The sequence below is a fragment of the Chelmon rostratus genome, chromosome 16 (assembly GCF_017976325.1).
Source record: "Chelmon rostratus isolate fCheRos1 chromosome 16, fCheRos1.pri, whole genome shotgun sequence".
In the NCBI taxonomy this organism is placed as follows: domain Eukaryota; kingdom Metazoa; phylum Chordata; class Actinopteri; order Chaetodontiformes; family Chaetodontidae; genus Chelmon; species Chelmon rostratus.
Window position 1 is genome coordinate 20362386 of NC_055673.1, and position 16288 is coordinate 20378673.

The following is a 16288-nucleotide window of genomic DNA, read 5'->3' on the forward strand; positions in this document are numbered from 1 at the left end:
AGCTAAAAGGCTGTTTTTAGATGCCCTTAAGACATTTTCCGACATTTACATGTTTCAGGAGAGAGCTGACGCCTGGGGGAGCCTGGTGCTACCTCAGCATGACAGCCATGGCAGCCGGTCCGCCAGCTCCTCGATCACAGCCTCCTCTTACCGTGTTTATACAGCACAGAGCACTGAGCCATCATCTTTTTTTGGAGAGGCAGCAGAGGGCTTCATCTCAGGAGAGTTATCGGAAGCTGCAGTGCTTAGGTACCGATCCACTGCTAAGGTCAAGGAGGCTGGAGAGGGCTGCTTGTGTGGAGAGCATCTTTAATTTTATTAGCAGAGAAAAGGTGACGTCTCTGTAGGGAAATGAGTCGGATGACAGCTGTGGCACAGCCCTGGCTGGACACTTGGAGAGGGCACGGCGAGGTCGCCTCTCGCAGCTCGGGTGTGATCAAAGCATTATTTCATACTTGACACCTCAGAGACTGCTGGCTGCGGACACCTCGCACCTTCCCTTGCATCTTGCTTTGGTACGCTACATCGCAGGCCGGATCCCGGAGGCCCGAGGGCACAAGGATAGCTGTGTGACAGTGTTTTAAAGGGCAGCCGTGTCCCTGAGGAACAACTGTAAATCTTAGTACAAGGGATGGCACGGAGGAGAACGGAGAAGGAGAGTGGCTGGATTTCCAGGTTTCACGGTGTAGCAGGTTAGAATCATTTGCTTGAAAGAGCCCGAAAACTACTGAAAACCAACACACACACAAACCTCCAGCCTAAACATTCAGTGAACCATTTAGGGGTTAGTTAGGGGCTACAAAAAGACCATAAAATACACTATCAGCAAGGGCTGATGTATGAATTTTTCATTGGGATGTACCTCTGTATCAAATGCTGAACAGCAAGATATCAAACGACGGCAACTTCCTTGACAGTTTTGTCGATGTAGAATCTTTCAGCATGCACATTCACACAAAAACACTCAATATACAACACATGAGGAGGATTTGAACACTAGCTAATGCATTCACCAAGTATGCTTGTAGCAGCCTGCTTAGTCTTGTAACATTGAGGAATGCCACAAAAACGATACCAGTGTCCAGCTTATTGCTATAAAATATGGTGGTCATAGAAGTGAGTCACCGGATCCCCCAGCAGAGTATGGGGCTGTAAATGCGGACACAGGAACAGGAAGTTTATTATCTAACTATGCTGTTTCATGTCTACGTGGTGTTGCAAATGATGAGCTGTAGTGTGGTCATCAAGGGGAAAATAGCTGTACCGTATCTGCTACCTGCATTAAAATAACAGTATATTATTTTAACTAGACTGAGTCCACAGCCATGCTAGCAGCTCTGTGAGGCCCAGCAGAGCTTTCAGCTAAATGCTAATGTCAGCATGCTAACATGCTCACAATGCTGATGTCAAGTAGATATAATGTTGATAGTCAGTAGGAGTCATTCTCAGAAAAACGTGAATGTCTGCACCACATTTCCTGGCAGTGCATCCAGTACTTGTTGAAATATATCAATCTGCACCAAAGAGATGGGCTCACAAACAGAACGCCGGCGTCATCCTTATATCTATGCTGCCAGCATGGTTAAAAATGGCAGCTGGAGCATGAAAATCCCAGCTACACCCTTGGGTGAACCTAAACTAATGGGCACTGAGAGCAGCCATCAGCAGTCATTGGGCCGTAATCAAACGTCTATGCTGATGACAGCTCATAGTTTTTGCGTTGTTTCTGGAACTGCTGCCACTAATTTGGGCAAATAATTGATTTCATCCATTTATTGTGGTTTATACCTCATTTTCACTCCTTCCTTTTCTTCATTCACAAGAGGCTGACCGCATAGGGCAAAGCAAATTGAATTTCAAGTAGATTCACAGTGGTGCCAATTTTTCTTCAGTGTTTTTAGATTACAGATGCAGAGTACTGGCTTGTACTGTCATCACAAGCACAGAGCATGTAAGCATGTCAGTGGTCGGCTATAGTCTTTGCGCTGTGTTCAGTGATACAATAGATCTGATCAGCCTTCCTTTGTCGGTGCTGCTTCTTTGAGGTCTGCTTGTTGTGTCAGGGCCCTAAGGCAGACAACACCCATTTAGTACAATGGGAATGTGAGCATTGTGTTTTTCTGAATCTTAGCACAGATGATCTGTGTTAGCTGTCTGCTTCTGAAATGCCTCCGGTGCTTCTCAGATGCTGGGTGCCTAGATGCTGTTTTCAAGGTAGACAGCTTGTCAAGATGAATGACAGCTGCTGTGTCGAGAATTAAACCATCTGAGGGGAAGAAGGGCTGAATTTACACCACTTTCTCCGTCTCAAAACAAAACGTCTCATATTGTAAATGTAATGTCCCTTCAACAAGACAAAGTCTTCCAGAGATTCACTCTGTAACAAGCCAAACATGTTTCCAAATGATGGGTTTTAAAGAGCACTGTGGACTGACTTGACTTGAAGAGGCTGTATTTTCCCAGAAGGAGGATTTCATGTACTTTCTGAAAAAGGAGGAGGAAAGTAACATAAATGGTCTGTTCAAAACCTGAAAGAAGACTCATTTGTAAAGTCAAATCTTTGCCGTAGGCCATTTCGTCCCCCTTTGTGGCTCTTCAGCGGGGGGTCAGCATTGGAGATAGCTTTGCAATCAGCCACCACACTGAGCAATCACCAGTGTATCCATAAGGAGGGTTTCCATTTGAAATTATGTGAGATTCATTTCATACTAAATGGTAAAAAAAAAGAAGAAAAGAAAAAAGTGCTGCTTTTTTTCATCCATTTTCATTCTATTGTTGACTGTGAAAATCACCATTGAGCCTGTGTAATCAGAATTCAGTGTGGGGCCATTTTTGTCAGCATTTTACCTTTTGAACCTTGTGCCAGAAATGAACGAAAAGCATTTTTACACAAGAAGCACCAAGGAAGTGTTTTGAGGATTCACAGCCGTGATGAGTTTCGAGTGTGGAATATGCAAAAATGAGCTAACAGAAGAAAAGCAACCCCTCTCTATGTCAGACCGGCACTGTAGTACCTCTGCAGCCCCTCGTAATGTCCTACTAGACTTCTTCAAATTTATCACAGAGGACTGAAAGAGTAATGGCGATGTAAGAAAACAAAGTCCACTTGGGACGTGTACTACATCATTCAGATTTAACACCGCCATCTGTTTCGGGTAGCCCAGGAACGGCAACATCAGTGCTTAAGACGAAGCATTTACAGAGATGACAGATGCTCTAGAGAGGCAGGGTCTTTACCTGTGGAAAAGTAGGCCTGGAATCAGATGCCTGATGAAGGAGATACACTTATCAAATGGGTTTTGTGTTTGCCTCTCATGGTGCACGCCTGCGCTTCAGACAGATGTGGAGGGTTTTTTTTTTCTTGGCCAGTGAAGTGTGGGGAGACGCAAACCAGCGGACACCTTCTGCTAATGAATGTCAAATCAAAAACTGACCTATTTAGAAAGTCAAAGCGCTTTCACACCTATGACAGGGCAATGTCTCGAGAGAGATCTAACCACCCCAGGCACCTCGTCGTATGCTTGTGTTCATGCTGCCAGCTGTGCATTCCTGACAGGGCGGAGCCGTGATTTGGGATCAATGATGATGAATGTAGAATGTATGAGGCAGTGGGGAGGGTCTTGGTCTTCCAAGGGTTTAATTATTACTTTTTTTTTTCAGAGTTTTCAGTTATTTTATCTCATACCACCTTAAACTGATTCCACCTGGCAACAATTAAAACAACTAACAGCTGACATTTTCAAATAATATTTCACTTAATATTTCATTTGCATGATGATATTGTATTGAAATACAAAGCTGAATGTTATTGTGATTATGAATTAAAACAAATATTCCCAAAAAAGTCAATCTTGCAGCAACATAAATTAAATAGTATTAAATATTGGACCTGTTTTAAGTGTATTAGTACTTTACACTAAAGATCTGTGCTGTATAACATTATAAATGAAGTTTATTTCCATTAGAATGCTTAGATTGCAGATATATACAGTGCACAGTGCTGATTGATGTTAGATGTCTGGCAGCTGACGTTGTGGAACTTTTGACGGCACAAAGCAGATTTTTTACGGGAATCTTTGACCTTCAGGATGCATCTCAGTACTCACTGGTCTCTGTAATTGAGAAGAGAAAGTAACTACAGAGAGAAGTTGTGTAGCAATATTGATAAAATGTCACCTCAGAAATTAGAGGCGCCTAACAGCTTTTGTTTCATTCTTCTTCTTTGTGCAAAGAGAAGCTTTCTGCACAGCGAACTACTATTACTGGTCCTTTCTGCCTTTAGCAACAAAGAAACTTCAAGAGTTAAGTGAAAAAAAAATTCATTTTTACATTTTTTTTTTGTGAGATAAACATGGTGAAAGTAAATGAAGGGAAAAAATGCTGACAGCCTACAGCATGTAAGCAAGCCTAAATAGTGTTAGCACTGCTGTGCAACATCCTGGCTTGTGTGATGTGTTTTATTGCTGAATATGACAAAGAGGTGTACAGGAAAGGCCAAGATTACCAATATGTCACATACTTCCCCGTATGTCTGCAAGCACCTGTGAATTGTGGCAAATTGATTTTGTGACATTCATAAAAATCAATGTTTATTTCGAAGGCGACCTCTCTGGAATACACCCTGCATTTTAGCATAATGATGAAATCTAATTATTTAGCATCCTGTCAGGTCTCGTCTCAGGGTACACAATATGATGAGCCAAAACATGCATTCAGTTGTTACGTGTCTCTCTGTCTCCCTTCTCCCTCCTCCTCCCCATGAGTGGTGTCAAGGATATTGCAGTGACTTGACATCTGTGGCAGATGCATGGTGGCACCTCTGCCGCGAGGGCTGACTGGAAACCTCATGCTCAGCAACAGCAGCTGGCCTCGCTTCTTGGAAGGAGACTACATTAGTGCAGGGGAAAAGCCTTGTTTGCTTCTGCTGGCTTGGCATTGTTTGTAGTTGAATTATGAACTGTGAAAAATTTATGCTAAGCCTGACTTAAGGCACAAGCCTCTGTAGGGAGCTGTCTCATGTCTCATTGAGCCGCCATAGTGCTCTTAAAATGAATCCTCCCACCGTCCTCAATTGGTCATGTTGCCTTGTTCAACCATACCAAGAAATTGTTGCAGAAAACAATATAACAGCCAATCACCATCATGTTGCAGCTCTTGAGGAGTGTTATCAGTTGTGGGGTGGCTGCCAGAATAAGAATCAGTTCACAAAATACAAGACAGCATTTTTTTTTTCAGCAATGCAGAGCATTTTAAAGTTGCTGCATCCAGGTTTTGATATTTGTGTTTTTTAAGATTTCTGTCACTAAAACAGAGGTGAGTACAATTTTGTTTGTGGTGATCACAGAATAGAACAATTCAGTTTTTTAAAAACTTCAAAGCAAAGTTCTGTGGAAGCCACGAGGTCCACATTGCTCTGGATAATCCACACTGGTTTTCTGGTGAAGAAAGAGGCCACAGCTGTAAATAGCTGACTGTGCGTTCTGTGGATTTTCAACAGGAATACTGGTTCTGTTCCAAAGATGCATTACAGTTACATTTCAGGGCTGAACCCATTAAAAAAGCTGCATTTCACCAGATTGTGTTATTGTGAAGTGATGGCAGATATCTTAAAAACAGGTTCTAACTGCCCATTATTCAGAAACCGCCCCCCAGAAAACTCCAAAACAACCGTCTGACCGGCTACTCTTTGTTGATTGGTTCGGGTTAGGGTTAGATGGTTGGTTCAATGGTTAACCCCTTGACGCCTGAATTTATTTAAAATTATATTAAAAAATAATTCTTTGTGTTTTGCTTTCAAATTGATCCTAAATTAAGAGGAGTTTGTTATTTTTTCTGTAGCACATACAATAGATATAAATTTAGGTGCAAATTAGCGTCAACAGGCGTTAATGCTTAAATTCAAAAATAAAATTAAAAAAATAGTTATATAAAATACTTTGTTTTACATTTTTTTTCAAAATTCATAATTTCTCTTTGGAGATTAATAAAGTATCTATCTATCTATCTAAAAGCCATAAAATTGTTTACAATTATTTACATATTTATTTATTATAGCACCAACTAGAATAGGGTTCAAACAAACAGTATATGTCCACTTTTTTCAAAGCTTAAATGCAGCAAAAACATCTTTTTTGTGTATTCAAAATTCATTTATTTCATCAAAACAGCCACAAAATTGGCTTACAACCATTACATTGTAACAACAATTAGAACAGGGGTTTTTTCACTTTGACCGGTCCGACGAGAAACCAGTGCTTGCAAAACGTTCCTAGGTGTGTGTTGAATATGCACAAACCGGCATTAGAGGAATGAATGCGCGATCTGGCTGCAATGTGGATTAAAGTGGCATGATGCGAATTCGCGACAATTGGCGTTAAGGGGTTAAGGATAGAAAAAATGTCAGGGTCAGAGCAATTCAGAGGCAGACTAGGGGCAGGTCTTTGCAGAATATGGGTGGTAAAAAATAAAATAAAATAAAATAATAATTGGAAAAATGGGTTGTTGGAGCGATGACATGGCATCCTCAAAAACTAAGCAAATAAAACCAAATCTTAAATCTTACCTCTACATGCAAGAGATATCTTTTAGTCTCATAACCTTCTATCTCCTCATACAAGCCTGTGTGGTGATGCTTCATGGAATAGTGCTACCATGAAGTTGTACTAATGGTGGTTCAAACACAGAGAGGTACATTTTCAGTTTGTCAGTGAATGTGTTGGAATATGGAAAGAGGAAAAATTAACAGAAAATAATGTGAAAATTATTCAGAACTTACAAATGCTGCAGCTTTTTTAATAGGTACTGCTCAGTGAAGAGACTTAATAGCAGGAGGAATTTGTAGAAATTGATTTCCGGGAGTGCTGCAAACTGTGGTGTAACCTGATGAAGGAGTGGGGTGTCTCAACCTCTCAGGCCTCAGTTTGGCTTTTTAGGATCACACCGCAAAAAGCGACTCCATTACAGTAACTGGAGTAAAATGTACTCCGTTACTTCCACTGTGGTGTGTCATTACTGTCACCTCTTTGCCCTCAGCAGTCAGGCGGTGTTGATGTGGTGTGTTGCGGTTTTGGATGGTGCCTTCAGCTCTCTAATCCGGAGAGCAGAGAGGTGCCGCTGTCACCGACAGACTGACTGACAGGCAGGCGGAGAGGACCCAGCTGTGATGGCTGGTGTCGGCTCAGTGGCAGCCTTATGATGAATTGCCTCTCTTGAATGATAGCGCTGTTACTGAAAGATACTGACGCAGGATTGTTCTGTCAGCATCTCACCGGCGACCGCAAATAAAGACAGAAAGAAATAAGCAAGAAATGAACCGCTATGCAACTTGCCTCCCCATCTTTTTATTTTTCATTAAAGTTGCCACCTCTCATAGATCTCCATATGCAGTCATACGGAACTGGGACTGTGCAGAAATACAGCACAGGAAATTCCCTCGGAAACTTTTAAGCAATTGAAAGCTCCCCTTGTTTGTTTTTTACTTTTACGTCCTGCCGAGTGTATCTGAAAAAAAAAAAAAAACCTTTTTCTTTATTGCCACTTATTATATGTGATTGCATCAGGATAAATATTACTTTGATGTTGTTTGATGTGTGAATAGTCCTGAAAATAAGTCAATTTATTTGCTGATAACTGCAATTTCAATTTCAGAAGTTTCCTATTTGTCTATGCTTTCTGATATTCATCTCACTGCTCTGTCTGTTTACAGCTCAGATGACTACTATGAATACGGACACAGCGGGGAATCATACGATTCGTATGGTGAGTTGCCGACCACTCTTCCTCCAATATCTCTTGTGTCACTTGTCAGAATATCATTTTCCAGTTCCTGACCCTGCACCGCTGGCTTCATCTCAGTTGCCATAGCATGTGGGTGATTCTCTGATGTCTTGGGCACATTCATAATGAAAATGTTTAAAGTGATTTATTCACAATTCAGACTTTTACTCCTTCAGTTTATTTGGCTCAGTGGGAGAGAACAATGCCACCATGAACCAAGAACAATTAACAAACGAGTCATCTTTTTTTCTGTGGAGGTACAGTGTTAACTAAACTGCAGGAAATTATCTTAAAAAACAAGAATGGTAAAGTATCATAGCATTATATAGTTAACTCACCAAATTTTCAATGATATTTCAATGTTTTATTTAGAAAAAAGAAATCATTCCTAACAGAAACCTTGACTTCAGCGATTTCTGAGTTTAGGTTCTTGACTGCAAAACAAAAGTGCTGCCCTCAAGCACTGACAGATTCCCTTACTTCAGAGGAGAAAAGAAAGTGTCAAGAGCAGGTAGGCTTTAACAAGCTGGAGCTGCAGAATCACTTTAAGATCTACTTTGCTTTTCTTTTACTTCACTGAAACTTTGAAACAGCACATGAAATGAAACCCACAGTACTTCAATCAACACTAAACAGCTAGTTAGGGACCGAGGTAGTCACATCTTTCCTCCAGCAGAAGTCCTTTCATAAATCAGAGATCAACCCTGCATGTCTTTGGACAAATTGACAAAAATCTGACTTTATGTGGAAACAAAACAGATTAAATGTGACTGATTTTTTTTATGTTTTAACGTGAAGGCATTAAGATGGATAACAGCTATTTGCTTATTATCAGATTATAATAACATATGCCAGGATGCTCATATGAACAAGTTCATCATGCTCTTATTATACATGTACTCCCCAAGTTACTTCTTACTTAGAAATACTGTTTGTGTGTGTGTGTGTGTGTGTGTGTGTGTGTGTGTGTGTGTGTGTGTGTGTGTGTGTGTGGGTGTGTGTGTGTGTGGGTGGTGGTGCATCTCTCTGTATTTTATGTAGCATCATGAAATACAAGTTATGAGCCCGTCCTCACCAGAAAAGCGGCTGAGTAGGTCAACTTTGCAAGTAGGTTTTTAGGACCCATATTTGCATTTATGTTATAGTTATTATGACAGGAACAAAGAAGGAAGTCAGGTGACGTAGTATAAAGAGCAAGAAAGTCTGCATTTGGAGGGTGATGGGGTATATGGATTGGTCAAACAGACCGCTGTTGTGTCCTTGTGGAAGTGAAAGTCAGCGTTAACTCATATTAATTTAAATTACGTCAACAATAACATGCGTATTTTAAAGCATGATCTTTTCCAAAACTTAGCCAAGTAGTTTTGCTGCCTAAACATAATCAAGCAGCAAGTACCGAGTCTTAAAAATGAAGCAGAGTGCCAGAAACTGCAGTTCCTCAATTGGCCACTTGAGGCAAGTCAATCCCAATAGCAAGTCAATCCCCTTGGACCCTCATATTAAAATGCCCAAATTGATAATAAGGTTTCAAAATAATGGCCTCTGAACATGAAGACACACACAACACAACATATTTTGTTTCTTTCGGGTGTGTGTGTGTGTGTGTGTGTGTGTGTGTGTGTGTGTGTGTGTGTGTTTGTGCCCCAGTAACATGTGCTTCTGCAGTCGCCTAAACAGAACAGCTTTATGTATAAGGCCACTTCCAGTGACTGGTCTCTGCTTCGCGGGCTGTTTATTGTGTCTGAAAAGAGCTGTGAGACGTCACTGAGGTACTGTTCAACAACACTGTGTCCCTGGCTTTTGACAAGATACAGTAAAAACTGGGCCAAGGTCATACGTATTGGCTGCACTTGAATGATAATAGAGCTAATATACAGAACAGTACAGTAGAACATGATGCTGACAGTGGAGCCATCTCTACCCATGTATGTGTGTGAACTGTAAAATAAGTCCAAAGTCTGAGCAGCTTTTTACAGTTTCATCACTTTTAACAGAATCTGTTCTGATGATGAAGGTGCAAATAGAAGAACACAGTGTTAATTCAGATTGTGATGGATTAGTTTGTGTATTTGTGTCTGCTGAGCTCAGCTACAAGCTTCAAACAGAATCCAGCGTTGCTTCAATTTATAATGTATCATTTGTAAATGTTTTTTAACATCTTCAGTTTGTGACTGACTGCAAGCGGGTAACATAATTAGTTACTTTTTGAATATGGCAATGCATAATATCTAAGTGTTAGAGAGATTTGTCACATGTTTTATTCATTTATTCATGTAAAAAAAAAATACCAAGAGAGTGGCTGATTTTGTTGTGATAATTGTTTGGCTTTTAAAACATACGGTACGTATGAGCACTCATTTGGCAATACAAAGCATTGTTGTATATTATTTCCTCTGCATCTGGAGCATATACCATACTGAAGGCCAACTGTACGTGCGTTCACTCCATGCTTTTTGAATGTGTTTTTTGGAAGTCAAAGCTAATAAAACTTTCCCAACTTTCCCGACCACACAAGTGGAAGAACTGAGCACCTTCAACTCATTAGTGTGCTGCGTGGCTCCACATAAAATAAAGAGTGCTGCTGCCTGGGTCACACAGAAAAAGGGCAACAGTTCAAAGGATAACAGATAAACAGCGCTGATGTGCATCCTTGGTCTCGAAACACAAGGTTACCTTGGTCTGTTTCTTCAAAGTGAGTGTCAGTGAAAGGGTGACAGGTTTAATTAAGGGGTATTGGCTATGTGCTGCCAACAGAGAGCCTGTACACAGAAAAGAACAACCCTTTGTGAGCCTCAGCTCTAGGGAAGTCTCAGCGCTGGCTGGAGATCAGACAAAGGGTGCCATCGATACTGGCACTTTCACATTGACAGTACCAGGGGGTGAACAGGGGCTGATTTGGGCTAATGGTAATTGTGACCTTTTGCTGGGAGCAACTAAACGGGTCCTTTTCAAGTAGCTATTTGATCCTCTCATTCAATTATCTGAGATGCATCCTTCCAGGTGAAAGTCAAGCTTCTTGGTGTGAGCCGCTGTTTGTATGCCCGGCTTGAAACGGCGCTTTTGTTATGAGATGAGCGGCGTCGATACCACACGTTCAGAGTGCTCACAACTTTCTGCTGCGTTATTTTCATTGAAGGGAGCATATTTACAATATTTGCATGGAGCTTGAAAGACTTACACAGGTTGGTATGAATGAATGAGTAGTATAACGCCTCTGCAATCACTCCCCATCTGTTTCTTTTCTTTTCTTCTTCAGGTCTGGAAGAGTGGGCAAACAATCGCGGCAAGGCACCGTCAGCACGAACAACCAAGGGAGTGTACAGAGATCAGCCATACTCCAGATATTGAACTGTTTATACAACCCACACCTGGGTCCTCACGGCTGTTTCAACCCAAGTAATGGATTTTTTATGGACGCTCCCACCTTTTTAGAATTGAAAACTAAAACTGCAAAATAATACAAATGAAACAGTGATAGTGAGATACCGAATGAGTAAGAGCTGGTTTTCAAAAGTGGCATCCCCCTGATTATAAAAACATACTCCCACTGGGTAAAATGTGTAAAGCAATTGAGGTAATCTATCCTTTCCTCCAGGAGAAATCGACTGGACGTTGAGATTAAGAAAGACTCCATAGTACATTAAGTTTCTCTCTCAGCTATGTGATTGTGAAGAATGACATTGTATCAGGCTATTTTACTTGGTAATGATTAGTGACTCGCTATAGGCTGTCGATACAATGTTTCCACACAGCTGCCAGTGCAACTTAATATATCACCCTCTGTTCTTCAAACCTTGAACTGCGTGGTCGATCACTTTAAAATGTAGTAGCTTAGTTCTAGGAAAGTGCAGTACTGTAGATATTTTTTCGGAGGGGTAATTGGTGAAACTGTGTCCCTTGTAAATGAAACATTTACAAACTGAAAAAGAGAAAAGTCGTACTGTATACACATTGTTTTGCTGTTTCCTCCTTTTTGTAAAATAATAGTTCTTTAGTGTTAAAGGGCTTATAAAAGCATGGTGTGCAACTGTGGATATTGTCAGCTGTTTTATTCTGAAAAAGCCTAAGTAGTTGTGTTCATGATTCTCGCCCAAAAACATCCACTTCAGTACATCTATAAATAGACGCGCATACTTTCTGTACAACGACCAACCCGAGCTGCAAAACAGTCCAGGAGCTTTTTCATTTTTGTGATTTTTTTTAAATGCTCTAAATTAGTCATTTTGATGTCATTATTTGATTTAAAACGATACTTCTCTGACTTTGTAGGCATAATAATCCATTTTAAGACACTAAATCACATGCTGGTGAATTGGTACTCATCTCAATCTAGAGATTTGTTCAACTATATTGATTTTGAGCTTATGTAAGCCCTTTAATATTTTATTCTTTGTTGATGCTGAATAAACATTTTGAAAGAAAACACTTGTGTTGGAGAGAATAATTATGGACTCTTAAAAAAGCCTTATAATTTAAACTAACAAACCAATATGATAAAGCTGGATGAGTCTGGCCAGTCTGAGGTGGAAGCCTGTAATGAATTAAAAACACAATGTGTATCGTCAGAACTAAGTGAAAAACAAAATAAACCAGGATATGTTCCTGCAAAAAATCCAAGTGGTAACAATGACGTTACCAAAAATACTTCAAAACAGTGCCAGTAACAAATGGCTGTTTGTGACCTTGTAAATGACCTTAGTAATCTGATAAGAATGGTTTCTTATTTGTATTTGAATGCCATGTGATGCATTTTGTAGGAAATCTCTCCGACTGAGATTTGAAGGATTTAGCGATAACGACACGGGCGCTCTTGAAACTCTCTCTCTCTGTTTGTTCATATAATTCGATGTGAAGCGAACACTGATCACGTCAAGCATCATCAGTAAACACACATTAACTCTGAGTGTTTGCCCTGACAGAAACGGCTCGTAGCGCTGCATCAAAGCCGCCTTGACCTCTAGACCATGTTCGGTTCAGTACGGGGGTGGGTGGGGGATTGCTCTCTCTTCTTGTTTTGCTCTTTCTGTTCTCCTCCGGTCATGTGACCCTCTCCCAGTCGTTTAAAGAGCCTGCCTTTGCCCCGTCCATTAAAGAGACTCTAAATGACCCCCAGCTGACCTCCGCAGAGAGAGGACGGCAGTAGCTGTTTAAAAAGACCTCCGTCCCACAAGGTAAACAACCTGACCCAGTTTAACATCTCCCCTAACGTAGTTGAACATAAAACCTCTCTAAACTTAAATGTAATATGTTTTCATGTCTCTGTTAAGTCCGTAATCTAGCCACAAAGCTGGGAATAATTAGATATCTGTAACAAAAACACTGTAAAAAAGTATGATAAATAGCAGTAATATTTCAACGAACTGTGTAGTGAAATAACTTTTTCCTAAGACTTTGATAAAATATATCCTCTGTTACAATAATTGAACCATAAAATATGATGTGTCTTGGCATTTGTTGTCACAATATTAGTTGTGAAATTTGTCCATGTTGTGAACCTGCATGATCATAGTGTCGTTTTATATTCCTCTCTAGGTCGACGTCCCGGTTATGCCAGCCCATCCATCGAACTATTTCATTGGTGCTAAAGGTATGTTGTTTTCTGCATTGTGTGTCAGATGCTTATGACGAGGTTTTGCATGCAAACATTAAAATATGCTTGAAGCATGGGGCCAAATATGGGTGAAAAATAATGAAAGCATCGAGGTTGGACTTGGTGAACCTCGGGCCTTCTTCAAAGGCTTCCAAGAAGTCTGCAGAAAAATGATCAATGGCTTAATTTCACACTTGAACCTTCTTGAGGAGGTCCTGTATTGATCTAAACCATAAAGGGTTAGGGGTTAGGGTTAGGAACAGAAATCCACCCAGATGAAGGGTTCACCCTTGGAGAAAATCTTGAGTGCGACCGGTTAGGTTTTCCATTTGAGAACCCTTAGGGAGTACAAAATGAAATATTCCACAGAGGACACAGCCTGATCATGGCATATCAAATATTAATGTGACTTTGATGCAACTTGATGTTCTCTTGATGGATGCTTAATGTCGACAATATTTTTCTGGAGGTGGTGAAATCCTTCAGAATTGCCCCTAGTTTGGAGGCTCGACCCTCAGCTCTCCTGTTATACCCTTCCACAGTCCCCTCGAGGGGATTCCTGTCCTGCTGGACTCTGCCTCACTCTGTATCTATGCAATTAGTGTGTAAGAACACTCGGTGTGGTCTGAACCACGACGGGGTCACTGTTGCTGCAGTTTGAAAATGTTGCCCGGTGCTTGTATTAAGTAGAGAAAAGTAATGCTTGAATGCCAAAAAAGAGAGAAAAAACTCTGAAGTGCAGATACCAGTTTGTGATAAGCTCATGTTAGCTCATGTTGTTTCTCTCTCTTCTTTCCTCTCTTAATAGACTTGACAAAACCACAAACGAGCTTCCCTCCGAACACCGGAGCCGACACAATGTCAAACCAAATCCCGAAAAGGCCGTCCAACTTCACAAAGGGTCCGCCCTCGGCCAAACGGCGCACCCTCACATTTTCACAGCGCGGACTGAGGCGTGTCCTGCGGCGGACAACACGGGCTGACCTGTTGAGATGCAGAAGCAAAAGGGGCGAGGAAAGATAATACATGTATCACACATCGTCGTTCTCCGGAGAAAGGGAGGGAGAGAGGAAATCCATGAGGCAAGAGCTCCTCATCCTCTGGGATGATCTGTCGGAATGTATTTCCCTCAGAGCTTCATTGGCTCTGTATACGTTTTACATACACACAGGAGTGCTCTGAACTGACTGTGAACCTGCCCTGTGTCTTCCTTCATTCAGGCTGTTGTCTACCACTTATATAAGGCATTAACTGTTGCCTAGCAGAGAGGATGAGCAAATAAATAATGCAATATGCTAAGGGATGACATCATATTCTAGCAAAGACACTTCTAATCTCATATTGTTGTGCTCATTAACCTATATTCAATCCACTCCAATGAATAAATAATTCACCAAGTGCCTTACTGTTGCATTGTTATGACAGCTTTTGATGTTTAGTCCCATTGCCGGAGTTTAAAAATGAAGCAGTACACTGGAAAAGGTAGCTATTTTTTCCTCTTTCATGTTGTTATATATATATATATATATATATATATATATATATATATATATATATATATATATATATATTGGTTTTCTGTATGCATTACCATGCATGCTAGGACACACCACCCAGCCACACACACAAGAGTACAGTCCAATCCAGATGTATTGCTTAATCAGAATCGACTTGAGTGGATATTACAATTCCAAAATAGCTTTATGTCGGATGGAGAGCTTCATTCTGTCTCGTGCATAAGTCCGGATAGGCTGTTCCGTATTCCACACAGTCGTGTGTCCTCAGTGGCAGACAATAGTTTTCCATTAGAGGAAGTGATTCTCTCTGGAGCCGCGGGCCAAGCCTCACACAATAACACAGCGACCTAAAGCTCGCATCTCGGGCTCCCGGAGTCAACTCTCATCACCTCCGGGGGCTGATTCCCCCTCCGAGGTGGCTTAAAACGACAGGCTTATCTGAAGTAAGCTTGTCCAAGTTAATAAAGTAAGAGCAGCTTATTTGATTAAGAATGCATACAAAGGAGGATGTAGTGATCTGTCACTGCGAGACAAGTCCATTTCAACAGTAGAATACAGATCGATGGCTGCAGGTAGCACTGGAGGTGAAAAAGGCTTCAGAGAATCTGGAGCAAAACTGGAAATAGCTTAAAGGCCATGAAAACCTATTTTCTCAATCAGCTTCTTACTATGAATGATGAGGCCCTACATGAACACACCAAGGTTTGAACCGTATTGCTTCCTTCAGATGAGAGCTTTCTGTATTTGTGTATTTGTCCTTTCCTGCTGATTTTAAGAGGGAAGAGATCAGTGGGAAAAACGTGCTCTCATATGTTTCCGTGCATCAGCTAGCAACATTTGAATGTAAATGTGATGACAGTGCACCCATGTTGCCAGCACTGTCAATCAAATGTGACCACGCCCACGCAGTCCTAATGAAGCAGACGATCTGAGGAGGGGGGAACTCTCGTAGGAACAGTTTTAGAAACGTACTTTGGCCAAGAGTGCGATGAGATGATTGGTAACGCTCTCAGGTGTGTACAGTCTATTTCAGCATAAAGTGGTAAAACAGCTGTTTCCCTCTGTTTCCAGTCTTTATGCTAAGCTAAGCTAACCAACTGCTCTCTGCCTATATATTTAATATACAGGCATAATAGTGTATGTCCCAAAATGTCAATCCATTCCTTAAACACAGAAGCAAGAGATTTCATTCTGAACCTAGTTCTTAAAGCTTATTTAGTCCTGAATGTGATAGAAATAATTAGATTTAAAACCAACTTTTCAGGAGCTTTAACGCCACTATGTGCATAACTTAATAATAATAATATGTGATTGTGGTACCCTTCAAAATATTTAATAGCTTAAATTTCATGTACTGTAAAATCAGACAGTGAAAACTGGTGCAGTCTGTGTTGCTTTCAGCCCT

General features: G+C 40.9%; 1 protein-coding gene across 1 annotated transcript in view; it reads left to right on the forward strand.

The window, feature by feature from the left end:
- khdrbs3 (KH domain containing, RNA binding, signal transduction associated 3) overlaps nt 1-11149 on the forward strand; it is a 100361-nt gene extending 89212 nt beyond the window's left edge. Inside the window, exons 8-9 of the mRNA XM_041955889.1 lie at nt 7706-7758; nt 11033-11149. Of these exons, the coding sequence (XP_041811823.1) occupies nt 7706-7758; nt 11033-11124 (145 nt within the window). The 3' untranslated portion in view covers nt 11125-11149. The remainder of the gene's footprint in view (nt 1-7705; nt 7759-11032) is intronic.
- The last annotated feature ends 5139 nt before the right edge of the window (nt 11150-16288 follow it).